The sequence below is a fragment of the Schistocerca piceifrons genome, chromosome 3 (assembly GCF_021461385.2).
Source record: "Schistocerca piceifrons isolate TAMUIC-IGC-003096 chromosome 3, iqSchPice1.1, whole genome shotgun sequence".
NCBI classification, from domain to species: Eukaryota; Metazoa; Arthropoda; class Insecta; order Orthoptera; family Acrididae; genus Schistocerca; species Schistocerca piceifrons.
In genome coordinates, this window is record NC_060140.1 from 648,374,241 (window position 1) to 648,386,466 (window position 12,226).

A 12,226-nucleotide genomic window follows, 5' to 3' on the forward strand; every position below is an offset into this window, starting at 1 on the left:
TCGTTTTTTCTTACATTTAGTGATCCTTTGCTGTGAGCTTTATAAGTAGGCTGTCTAGGTTTTTATGTTGGTAACGCCACGTAGCGCTCTGTATGAGAATCACTGACTGTGCTGTGTGCAGTCTGCGGCTGGTTGGACTCATTGTTGGAATATTCGCTTGTGTATTGTTGGGCAGTTAGATGTGAACAGCGCATAGCGTTTGGCAGTGGGAGGTGAGCTGCCAGCAGTGATGGATGTGGGAAGAGGGATGCCAGAGTTTTGAGAGCGGATGATCTGGACGTGTGTCCGTCAGAGACAGTAAATTTGTAAGACTGGATGTCATGAACGAAGATTTTTTTTGAGGTAAGTGAGTCATGAAAGGTATAGGTTATTGTTAGTCAGGGCCATTCTTTTGTGGAGATTATTGAAAGTCAGACTGCGTTGCGCTAAAAATATTGTGTCAGTTTAGTGATTATCAGAATAAGTAAAGAGAGAAATGTCTGAGTACGTTCAGTTTTGCTCAGCCGTTTGAAAATCAAATAAGGTAAGAGGTTTCTCAGCACTGTCATTTTTAAATTTTTCCAAGGTGACGTTTCCGTTTTTGATTCACTACGTCAAACGATTGACTCCGAAACAAAAGTTAAGCTATTACTATGCTGCAGACTCTTTCTCACCACATGACTGTGCTGATGTAATGCATATTTTGAGAAAATTTCAGAATGATAGTGGTTTTCAAAACTAAAGTCGAAGGAAACGATACAAATTCTGACTTTTATCTTATCCCAGAGTGGATAGTAGCAATTTCGATACAACAACTTAAGATTATCTGTATCAGATAACCGATAAACAGTATACATATAAAGGCGGCGCGACGAGCTGGTCCAGAGTCAGCCAGTCAGAGATGAAGACTGCCCTACTGCTGTGTCTAGTGACCGCTGCCTGCAGCGCCGCCCCCTCCACGAGGCATCGCTGGCTGAAGCCTGCCTACCAGGGCCGCATAGTGGGAGGCGATCTCGTGGACATCTCGCAGTTCCCGTGGCAGATCTCCCTGGAGAGCCTGGGTTATCACTACTGCGGTGGCTCTATCATCAGTGCCACATGGGTGCTGACTGCCGCACACTGTTTCGATATTGATGACTTAACCACTTACTTAGCACGAGCAGGAACCACTGTAAGAGAGACTGGTGGCTCTACCTTCCAACTCGCTTCCAACGTGGTTCACAGTGAATTTAGCTGGGTTACAGGGGAGTACGACATCGCTGTCTTCAGCATCTCTGGATCATTCTCATTCGGTAACAATATTCAGGTACTGACGACAAAGATACTGAAGCGTACGAAAAATGTTTATTCATAGATAGAATCACCAAATAGTTCTGAACATCAGATGATGAAATTTTGTATCTGCATGTACAACATTGTTGAGGTAATCGTTCTAAAACTCTGAAGAGCGTCGTACTACGGTAGAAACCGGTCACCATGATGTAACTACTCGTATTTAGTGGCTGTTGCTGTGAATAATAATTTTCGAAAATTTTACGATAATGGTGGCCTTGATTACAGCACTATTCGGTGCTTCGCAAAATAACTATGATTTATTTAAGCAAATTGATACCAAATTAGTGATGCTAATGTTCCTTACCTTCCACATTTGCCTTTTATTTCAGGATCTTTAGAACAAATCATTGTCGACAGTGTATGACTCTTCTTCCATATGAGGAACTTTCAATAGTCAAATGTTTTGTTTTATTTATTTTCAGTCTTAGCATGTCAAATTTCTTCACGTTTGTAGTAACATATGTGCAAGGTAATAAATTTTAGTCCCAAAAGTTTTTAGTGTAGGTTATTCCCTTCTCTCCCATTTAGTACTAACAAACTGTTACTGACAAACTGTCGTTAATGAAATGTGGACATAGCGCTCCCACCTCCTTTTTTGTTGTGGGATTCATTAAACTGTAGTGGTATTAATAGCTAACAAAGCTCACATATTTTGCCTTGAATTGACACTGCTGTTAAATATTATCTCCAATATCGTTTTTTCCTCGACATCGCTCTTTAATCTTTTTAATAATGCCTCCTTGCTTCTGTGCCTTATTAGCAGTATGCTGCTACCTCGCGCTACTTGTAGATGTTTATTGATTATAGCTAGCAGTGAACATGGCTCACTGAACATTAACACGGCTATTACCCTTGAATTACACGCGAATATATTAATCGAATGTACGTAAAATGGTGTGGTACATCTTTCGTTAGCTGAAATGTTCCAAGTAATTGTGCTATGAATTCTCTCTGTCAGGCGAGTTCCTAGAGAATATCTCGTCTGGAGTACAACAACAATGCCAGTCGTCCTCCTAGCACTAGATCGTATCTAGGTCATTTCTTACCTCTAGGAATCCAGCAAGGAACATCTTTTCTACATATTCCAGTCATTTACCTAGCTACATGTACTGCCTGTTTCCATTTTACTTTCGTTGTGGTCATAATTACGTCTCCTCTTGCAGTCTGATTAGTGATCCATTTGTTCTTTTTCCTGTCTCTTAGCTACATCCGCAATGAATAACTCTACTTGTCTCCGAGAAATCCTCACCTTTGAATAGATTCGTCGTTAGAAGTCCAAATCTCACCCCATTAATCAAAACTTGAAAAACACAATATTTATATGCTTTCCTATATAGACACAACGGAAGCTTGGTTTCGAAAACTTCTATTATTATATCATCTTTTTACTTTTCTGTTTATTACTTTTGCTGTACAGTCAGTCACTGTCTTCCAGCTCCCCTGAATACAAAACTCAACAACTGCTTTGTATAACTCTACTACTACTTTGTAGAATTTTCACTTCGATGTATTTACCGCACATTAATTGTTATAGGAGTTGTTATCACGTCTTGTTACAAATTTTATATACTGCATTTGTAGTTGAATTTTATCTGCACGAAAGGTGAGCCGTACAATTTCACATGATAAATGAAGGCATTCTTATTTCGTTTTCACCTGTTTAAGGATTTGATAATTATCCCTATGGGCACTGAGAAAAGTTTTCTTGATATAGAGTCTTCTGCCTCAAGCCATAAGAGTACGGAGGTACTTAGGATGGTGCAAGGGGAAAAGGTCAACGTATTGGAAGATTTTGAGTGGGCTACTCTGTGTGTCAGCTCAGCAAATCGTGAAATTATGGCAGTGACTATGTCACCGGCAGAGCATCTTCGAGATGTACATGTACGTAGAGTTCTTGGCACCTAGAAATCAGTAATATCAGTGGTAAACGACAATAGTAGGTACAGGACATTGGTACAATGAAGGTCAAAGAGGCAGAAGCTAATGCATCAGCTAATGTGATGCATGATCAGGTAATTGTACATATGTGGCCCAAGGAGGTGGAGTCCCTCAGTTAAAGGTGGATGTAAACTACAGTTGTAAAGCAATGGTTCTGACACATAGATTGTATTAGGGCTATGTAAAACTCAGTTCTAAGCAGTGATTTCAGGAGAGTGAAAGTACCAGTAGATTCATAATAAGAGAACATTTTCTTGATGTTACTTGGTAGCTACTCGAGAGTAACTCACTGCCTTCTGCTGCCTGCCTATCGATTTCATTTGACTTGTTTCTGTGGCTTGCCACTTTTTTCTTGCAGATCTGTTCAACTTTGTCGAAGTTCATACTTCGCTGACTGAAAATAAACTCGATGAAGGATACACTTTATTGTATTCTTCATATTCATAGTTTCCAGCAACCGACCTCATAAAGCCAAAACTTTTCAGCCTCTGAGATGTCATCCCGTCTCTGGCAGGTGCGCTCCCACTTTCCATCTACATTTTACGACCATAATTTTCAGCACGCTACATAGTAACGACAGAAATGTTTACTTGACAAATTTTATATATCGAATCTGACAAGAATGAAGACACCCCTACTAACATACACATCTTTCCTGCAATGCTACCGTTACTTAACAATTTTTCGCATGATTGTTACGCAACTTGTGGCACCAATTCTGATTAGAGATGGGGAATCCACTCCTGAACTGATTTCTTTTTTATAAGGAGTGAGCTATAGGTGACTCGGAAAGGAAAGAGCAGTAGCTGCTATGATCCTAAATGTCTCTCTGTTGACATTAGTGAGCAAGACGAAGATTCTGCGGCAGGCTGCAGCAAAAGCGTCCCACACCGCATTGTGAAGGAAACTTTTCGTAAGCTGTAGAAAAATACGCTATAGACCATGTGCGTATATGGATTTGCGTGTCTTGCTGATGTGTGCAGCTTTTCTCGCCCGCCGGCCGAGGTGGCCTAGCACTTCTAGGCGCTACGGTCTGGAACCGCGCGACCGTTACGGTCGCAGGTTCGAATCCTGCCTAAGGCATGGATGTGTGTGATGTCCTTAGGTTAGGTTTAAGTAGTTCTAAGTTCTAGGGGCTGATGACCTCAGAAGTTAAGCCCCATAGTGCTCAGAGCCATTTTTCTCGCCCGTGAGAATAATAGAAAATAAGGGAAGACTAATTTTTCACAATGCTGCATTAAAGCAGAAAACGCTTTGCCAGGTGGTGCAGAGGGGGCCGAGGCGAACAATTAGATATACGACACTTGTGGTCCGTCAGGTCGAGAAACTACCTCAAATTCGGCTAAAGCTCTACAGAAACTAGAGCACGTGCTCGTTTTGCGAGGCTTTATACTAGTATATTGTCTCGCTGTCCTCATGCATACTATTAGTCCCAGAGAAAAAAATTAATACGACTTTTTGCAGGAAATCTGCTCATTCAAACTTTTGACTTCAGTTCTTCTCTGACATCAGCTTTCATGCTCCTGTCAGATGGTGTGTACCCAGCTACACATTTTATGAACCGTATCTTCAGTGCTTGTATTCATTGCTCACTGCCTTTTCTTACAGGTACTGACATCGTTTCACAGATCATAGGGAGAGTTTTCTTTCTTAGTTTAGTTTTGAAGGTTATATAGATTATTCTGTTAATTTAGTTAAATAATTATAATTTTTGTATGTCCTTTTCTATGACGAGTGAGGTAGTATTTCCTGGAATGAGTTTCTGGCCGAACAGTACTAGGCGCTTCAGTCTGGAACCGCGCGACCGCTACGATCGCAGGTTCGAATCCTGCCTCGAGCATGGATGTGTGTGATGTCCTTAGGTTAGTTAGGTTTAAGTAGTTCTAAGTTCTAGGGGACTGATGACCGTAGAAGTTAAGTCCCATAGTGCTCAGATCCATTTTTTTTAATGAGTTTCGTCTTTCTATTTCTTGATCATATATTATTGTTTTGCTGGGAATTTGTTCGTGGCCCCTGAAAGAAATAACTTTTGTTTTCTTTGAAGATAAAAACAGATTACTTAATGTAGCTTTCGTGCGGAAAATATGAGCAGGTGTTTGGACTGTGTTCTCAGCTCCAAGGAAGTCACACACCGTGATATGTGTCGATTGTTGAGCTAAACAGGCATTTATGTGACGGATATTTACCTAGAAACAGCGATCCCTTAAACGGAAGGAAAATCAGAAAATTGCTGTACCAAATGGTATAACAATTGGCTCTAAAATATATTGTATTTCATTTATGTCAGTGTTCTGTGACCTTGTATTTTAAAATGAAGGATAAATATGCACCGAGAAAATAAATCGGGTCATTTCGAGTAAAGTAGGCCAAATTTTATTTAAAAATCATTACATTAATTAATTTTTCCTTCTCAGGTACAGATATACTTATCGTAAACGATGACTGTAGACACTTAAGATTAATTACAGCTATGTTATAATTCTTACACTGCAGTTTGTTTACAATAAAAGGATGAAAGCGTAACAAGAATCAGTCTTATTTTTAAGAATTTGCTTAAAATTTTGTTGTAATACTTTTAATTTTTACACCAGACGAAACATAGAACTTTCCAATCTTAAAACATAGCTTATTGCTCTTCGTTCTATGTTCTTTCAAAACAGTACCAAATCAGCTAAAAATAGAGGTATAGTGATCTACATTAAAGGAAAAAGGTGCTTTCCTTTTATTTATTTTGTGAGTGAATGATGAGTGATGACTCATGAAAACGAGTTAGGCCATTAGATTGAAGGAGCAGTTCAGATCTGATCCATGAAAGGAAAGGGTTTGCCCATGCCTAGTTCTGATTATTACGCAGTAGCCTACGTAATTTGTTAGTGCTTATCGTATGTACCAACACGTTGTCTCTACAATGACGGTGGAACTGTCCACAGACGATCAGCCTCGGCACGACAGAACCTACAGTTGGCACATCTGTCACGATTAGTGGATGGGGCCGCGTAGGCCTGGGACAGCCTGGTTCTACGCAGCTGCGGGCTGTCAGCACGGTGGTCGTAGACAGGACCACGTGCGGCGCCTCGTGGGGTGACGTCACGGAGAACATGCTGTGCACGGGCGGGGACGGCAAGGGCGCGTGCCAGGGCGACAGCGGCGGTGCGCTGGCCGTGGGAACCACGCAGTACGGCGTATTCTCGCGCACGTTTTGCTCCAACAACGGCGTCCCTGACGTGTACACCAACGTCGCTGCACTGCGGTCCTGGATTACCAGCAACACAGGCGTCTAGCCTGCTACCTCCACTGCACGCCAGTGTAAAGGAACACTAGTTAAAATCGTAAACATGAAATAACGTTTGTTCCAAATGGTGCAAGGAAGCACGAATGTGTAGAGTTTAACGCTCTGTTGACAATAAATTGAGAGATGTATATTGATAAAATGTAATCAATGTGAAGTTCCGTACCCAACGACCATTTTTCATCCTACTTACGAATCTGTGCATAAGGGGGGTAGGACGTCAAACCGGCCGACTTGGAGCAGGAGAGGCACCACAGGACATTTTAATTTCCACTGTCTGTACTTTTATAAATAAATTCATAAAACTTTGTGAGCACGACCAGGAAGGATTCAGAATTCACACTCATAGCAGTGGAAGTTCGAAAACATAACAAAATAAAATTTTTTACATGTGAAATTTCATCATTTTTTCACTTACTAATGGCAGTATTTGTTGCTATAGGTACACTTTTCTTCATAAGTAAGAGAGACTCTTCTATGAATTTTCCACAGAATACAAACCATACTTAAAAGTGTCTGAAACTCTGGAATTTTCCAAATCTATTAAAAACTGTGGTAAAAATTGGGGTAATTAAGTATAACATTTGTGTTTTTTCTAAACATGAAGTTTAAATTCTAGAGTTTCATACACCTGTGAGTATGGTATGTATGCTGTGCAAAATTCATCGAAGAATCTCTCTAACTTATGAAGAAAAGTGTACCTATAGCAACAGATGCAGCCATTAGTAAGTGAAAAAACGATGAAATTTCGTACGTAAAAAAAAATGTATTTTGTTACTTTTCGAACTTCCACTGCAATGAGTGTGAATCCTGAATCCTTCCTGGTGATGCTGACAAAGTTTTATGAATTTATTTGTAAAAGTATAGACAATGAAAATTAAAATGTCCTATGATGCCTGTCCTGCTCCAAGTCGGCCCGTTTGACGTCCTACCCCCCCCCCCCCCCCTAAAACAAATCAAAAATTATGATGTCACTAAATAGTCCTAGCTTTCGAAAAAAATATGCTTTTATGTATTCCACTTATCGCACAAATACACACTCGAGCAACCACGCGCGCTGTATCTTCTCTAGTGATAATAAAATACCTCTATATACAAATGGGACAGAAAGTTAATCACCCATTGCAGATATCATTCTAATACCCTTTAACATCATATCTAGGCTTGAGGATGGCCTCAGTTCCCTAGGAAGTGAGTTTAGGAATTTCTTCAAGTACCCCAAACCAGTCTGAAGTCATCCATTGTGGATCAGATCCCGTATAGCTGTCAAACTGTGGCAATGTTGATCGCTAGTCTTCATTCGTTGTTCCAGTAGTCCGTGACATGAGGTTTGGGGTTAACATTTCGGGATTTAACGGACTGGGAAACGTGCTGTGGAGCGCCTGAATGCTCATCAGATCAGGAACGTTTACGGGCAGCCACGTGAACAAGATTTTAGTTATCTTTGAAGAGCCGCGCGGGATTAGCCGAGCGGTCTAGGGAGCTGCAGTCATGGACTGTGCGGCTGGTCCTGGCGGAGGTCCCTCGGGCATTGGTGTGTGTGTTTGTCCTTAAGATAATTTAGGTTACGTAGTGTGTAAGCTTAGGGACTGATGACCTTAGCAGTTAAGTCCCGTAAGATTTCACACCCATTTTTTTTCATCTTTGAAGAAGATGTAAACAGTACACTCATCAGAACATGTAGATGAAAATACAACACTTGGCTACCAACTGTGTGACTGTTCTTAGCAGACAGAGTACAGCGCGCCATCCTCTACGAAGAGAAATCTTCAGATGTAAAAGTAACTTGTGGCGTTCCCCAAGAAAGTGTTGTAGCGCCATTACTTTTCACAATTTACAGTCATGGAAAGAAGTATTGTTCATGTAGAGTAACGTTATTTATTATACGAAAGATCACAACCAGAGATGTTATTTGGTAAACTGATTGTATGTGATTTCCTTTCTAATCTGTACATAAAAGTATTAACTAAATTAGCCTACTGCAAAAAGTAAATAATAATTCTGTACCAGACAGGCTTCACACAGTAGGGAAGAAGTATTCACACACTACTAGAAATGTAAACATAGAAACGACTAACGAACCGTTTGCAGCGAGGAACACCTTCGGTGGCCAGCGTCACCTCGTGCACGTTGCTTCTGATACGTGGTGAACGCCGTGCAACAGCAATATGGTCCGCAAAGGGAAAAAAGAAACTATATAGGAAAGGCACATAGTTATCCATCAATATGAAAAGGGAAAATCATTTTCAGAAATAGGTGATGTATTTGAAAGAAGCTGGGCAACTGTGCAGTCCATAAAGTCGCGCTACAGAGACAGAAATGCTCTCATTAATAGCGTAAGAAGAGGTCGACAACTGAAGCTAATGCAAAGAGAACGAAACATGTTGGTAATAATAGTCAAAAAAGATCCTAAATTGACAGCTTCTGCACGTGTTAATGATCAGTTCTGGAGGGAAATCACACCAAGACCTCTTCGATATATTTAAGTACTGCAGGTTATGGGGCTAGGGTACCAGGAAAAAAACAAAGAAGAACAAGAAATTAAGACTTGAATTTGCTCGACAGCATATAACCAAGAACTATTGTTAAGCAGTGCTACTGGGTGCAGTGATAGTGTAAGTCATCGCCTGTAGAAACGTTGGAGTGTCCGCCTTGGTACTCCAACGAAGCGAGAAACTTCATTCCCACTGCAGTCGTGATAGTTCCACTTTGCATTTCTGTTACGTCCGGGGCATGAGGCCAGCGAGAAACGAACATGAGATGTCGTTGTGGCATGACCAAACATAAGGTGAAAAAAGCAATTGTCAGTTGCAACGAATGCATGAGAACTGTGTGTCTGTTAAGAGCGAGATCAGGAAATGTTGTCTACTAGATGTAAAAGAAAACCTAGACAACAAATTGACAGCTTCTAAAGTTGGTGGTTGAAGCTGCCTTGTAAAAACTTGTAAATATTTTACATTGCTGTCCATGTACGCTGAGTTCTGTTGCCGACTGGTCTCGGGTAAGAGACCTGGGGTCTGGGACTTTCACAGAGGGGAGGAAATATAGCGCGCCCACTATATTTTGTGCGCTACCGCAGAAACCGGCAGTTCAGTCACAACGGTTGGAGACAGCAGCCGAGCGCTAAAAATTCGACATGCCAGTAGCAGCATTGGGGCTGTTTCTAGTGCATGATGTGAACTAGACCAAGCTACCCAATAAAGCAACGCAGAGGCGTAATGGAATCAAGCAATTTCCGTATCACCAGGCCACGGATTAGTTGATCCTGAGGCAACTTGAAACAGCGTGTCAGCACAACAAGTGGGTCACCAACGAATATGGGACAGCATCCAGCCGATACAAGTTTGGGCTTTAACTGTCGTACTATCTGCAAGTGCCAAGTCCTCCTTCTTGGATATGGTAACGCTATATCTCCACTAATAGGTCGCCACTTGGCCCAACCATGCAGTGCCACACTCCTGCACTGAGGTAAGAAGAATAAGGCAGTGGTGCCTTTGAAACGTCCCCTTTGAACAATTTCTGAATTACTGTGCTGATAAACCTCTTACATTATTTGCTTTTCAAACAGCTGAGCAAAACTGAACGTATTCAAACATTCACTAAATTGACACACAATACTTTTAGCGCAACGCAATCTGACTTTCAATAATCCCTACAAAAGAATGGCCCTGACTAACATTAACCTATACCTTTCACAAATCACTTACCTCACAAAAATCTTCGTTACTCGAACTACTGCAGTACAGCGAGCGCCACTACTGCCAGCTAAATAAAAGATTCAAACTACGGAAGGCACTAACTACTGATAGGCATAGATAGCAAATGAAAGATTTTAATAGAGAACAAACAATGTATTTACCTTAATAGTCATAATATATATAGCAGTTTATGACATCCAGTCTTACAAATTTCAAAACTCCGCCATCTCTCTCCCCACATCCACACTGCTGGTGGCTCACCTCCAACTGCGCAACGCTACTCGCTGTTAACATCCAGCTGCCCAACACTACAATGGCGAGTATTACAACAATGCCAACCGGCCACTGTCTGCACACAGCATAGCCAGTGATTTTCATCAGAGCGCTACGTGGCGTTACCAATATAAAAAACCTAAACAGCCTACTTACATAGCCCCCATGCTCCCCACAAAAAATTTTACAAGTTGTTTTGGGCAGTGGCCAATACAGATTTGAAAAAAAATTTTTCATAATTACAATAACAAAGAAATGAAATGCACACACTTATCGAGACAATGTTGGTCAAAAGCTAAAATTTTCTCACAGTCCATAAAGACAGTCCTGATCATTCATCACAGTAAAATTGCAGTGTTTTTCTCAAAGTCTGAGCAGTAAAAGAAAATGCATATGGAAGTAGTGGATTTCCATGCAATCTTGAAGAAGTAGTGTTGTCCTTCCAATGGAAAGACAGTGCTGACTCTTGACATGCAGACAGGTAATGGGCTACAACAGAGCAAACCCACAGCAGAGTCAGTCGAAGTTTTGAAGAATACTGGTAGGTAGGTCATCACAGAGCAGACCCACTGTAGTCCTAGTAGAGATTATGGTATTGGTGGGTCACCAGAGGTGCAGACCCACTGCAGTCCTTGTAGAAATAATGGTGTTGGTGAGTCATCAAAGGTGTAGACCCACTGTAGTCCTTGTAGAGATAGCTAGCAGCCATCCGTTGCGACCGTGCAGGTGCACAATCACCATCGAAGAGTCTTGCAGAGAATATAGCAAGTCCATAAACCACCACTTGTGCACACACAAAGTTTTTGGAATTGTACTTAGAACTAGCAATGCTATTAACCAGTCCCTTGCTGAATTATCAACACACATGGGAGCACTAACAGTCCTCTTTTTTTCACATATTGTCCATATACTATGACCAACAGAAACGTGTGCAGTGAAATGTAACTTACAAGTTAATAATATGATGAACTGGTATCAATTACAATTTTATAACATAAGAATACAATAACAACGGTACAAAATACATCATTAAAAACATAATAGTACAGATAACATTTGTAGCAACACAGACTTTACAAAAGAATAGAAATAAACATATACATCAGTGTTACAGGAATTATGAAATAAGTAAATACATAAAAGATCAGAATAACGTTCGGAACATCAACTTCACACATGAGCATGAAAACAAAACAGAATAAATAGTGTCTAAACATCTTTACAAAGTAAATAACATAGTATTAGAAAAATTCTACAACAGAACAACATCAGCTAAACACATAAAGACAGGAAAAACACAAATATACAAGAGTACACAAACACATAGTGGGATAACACATGGAAAGGACAGGATTTCTTTTACTGCAGTATTTTGCAAACAAAACTTTCTTTACTTCTCGGAGATCTCCCTTCGTTCTTCATTATATCCAAAAAGTCCTATCTATACCTGCTTTCTGTACTTTTTTTGTATGACTTCTCAATGCATTTCATCGCAACTCATTATCTTATATAGTCAACCCCCTCTTAAGCTAACTTAAATCTACTGAGCTCAGATGCTAAACTAAGGGACGAGGCAATGCAGCAGCACAGAACAATTAACACAAACAGCAATGACAAAAAAAATGGAAATTTGCAAAGCAAGCTACAGTAAATCTAAGTTACCAAGCAATGCAACATTACAACTAATATGAGCCAATGTGCAGCAACAAGAAAA

General features: G+C 40.5%; 1 protein-coding gene across 1 annotated transcript; it reads left to right on the plus strand.

Annotated features, from left to right (window-relative positions):
• The first annotated feature begins 880 nt into the window (after positions 1 to 880).
• Positions 881 to 6,557, plus strand: LOC124788931 (trypsin delta-like). The gene is made up of 2 exons (XM_047256218.1): positions 881 to 1,285; positions 6,183 to 6,557. Exons 1-2 carry the CDS (start codon positions 881 to 883, stop codon positions 6,531 to 6,533), a joined length of 756 nt encoding a protein of 251 aa, XP_047112174.1. The 3' UTR covers positions 6,534 to 6,557.
• The last annotated feature ends 5,669 nt before the right edge of the window (positions 6,558 to 12,226 follow it).

Excerpts from the sequence above, each read along its gene's own strand:
- LOC124788931 (XM_047256218.1), top strand. The coding sequence starts at position 881 with ATGAAGACTGCCCTACTGCTGTGTCTAGTGACCGCTGCCTGCAGCGCC. Across the intron at positions 1,286-6,182 it reads CATTCGGTAACAATATTCAG|ACGATCAGCCTCGGCACGAC; the intron begins GTACTGACGACA and ends AACTGTCCACAG.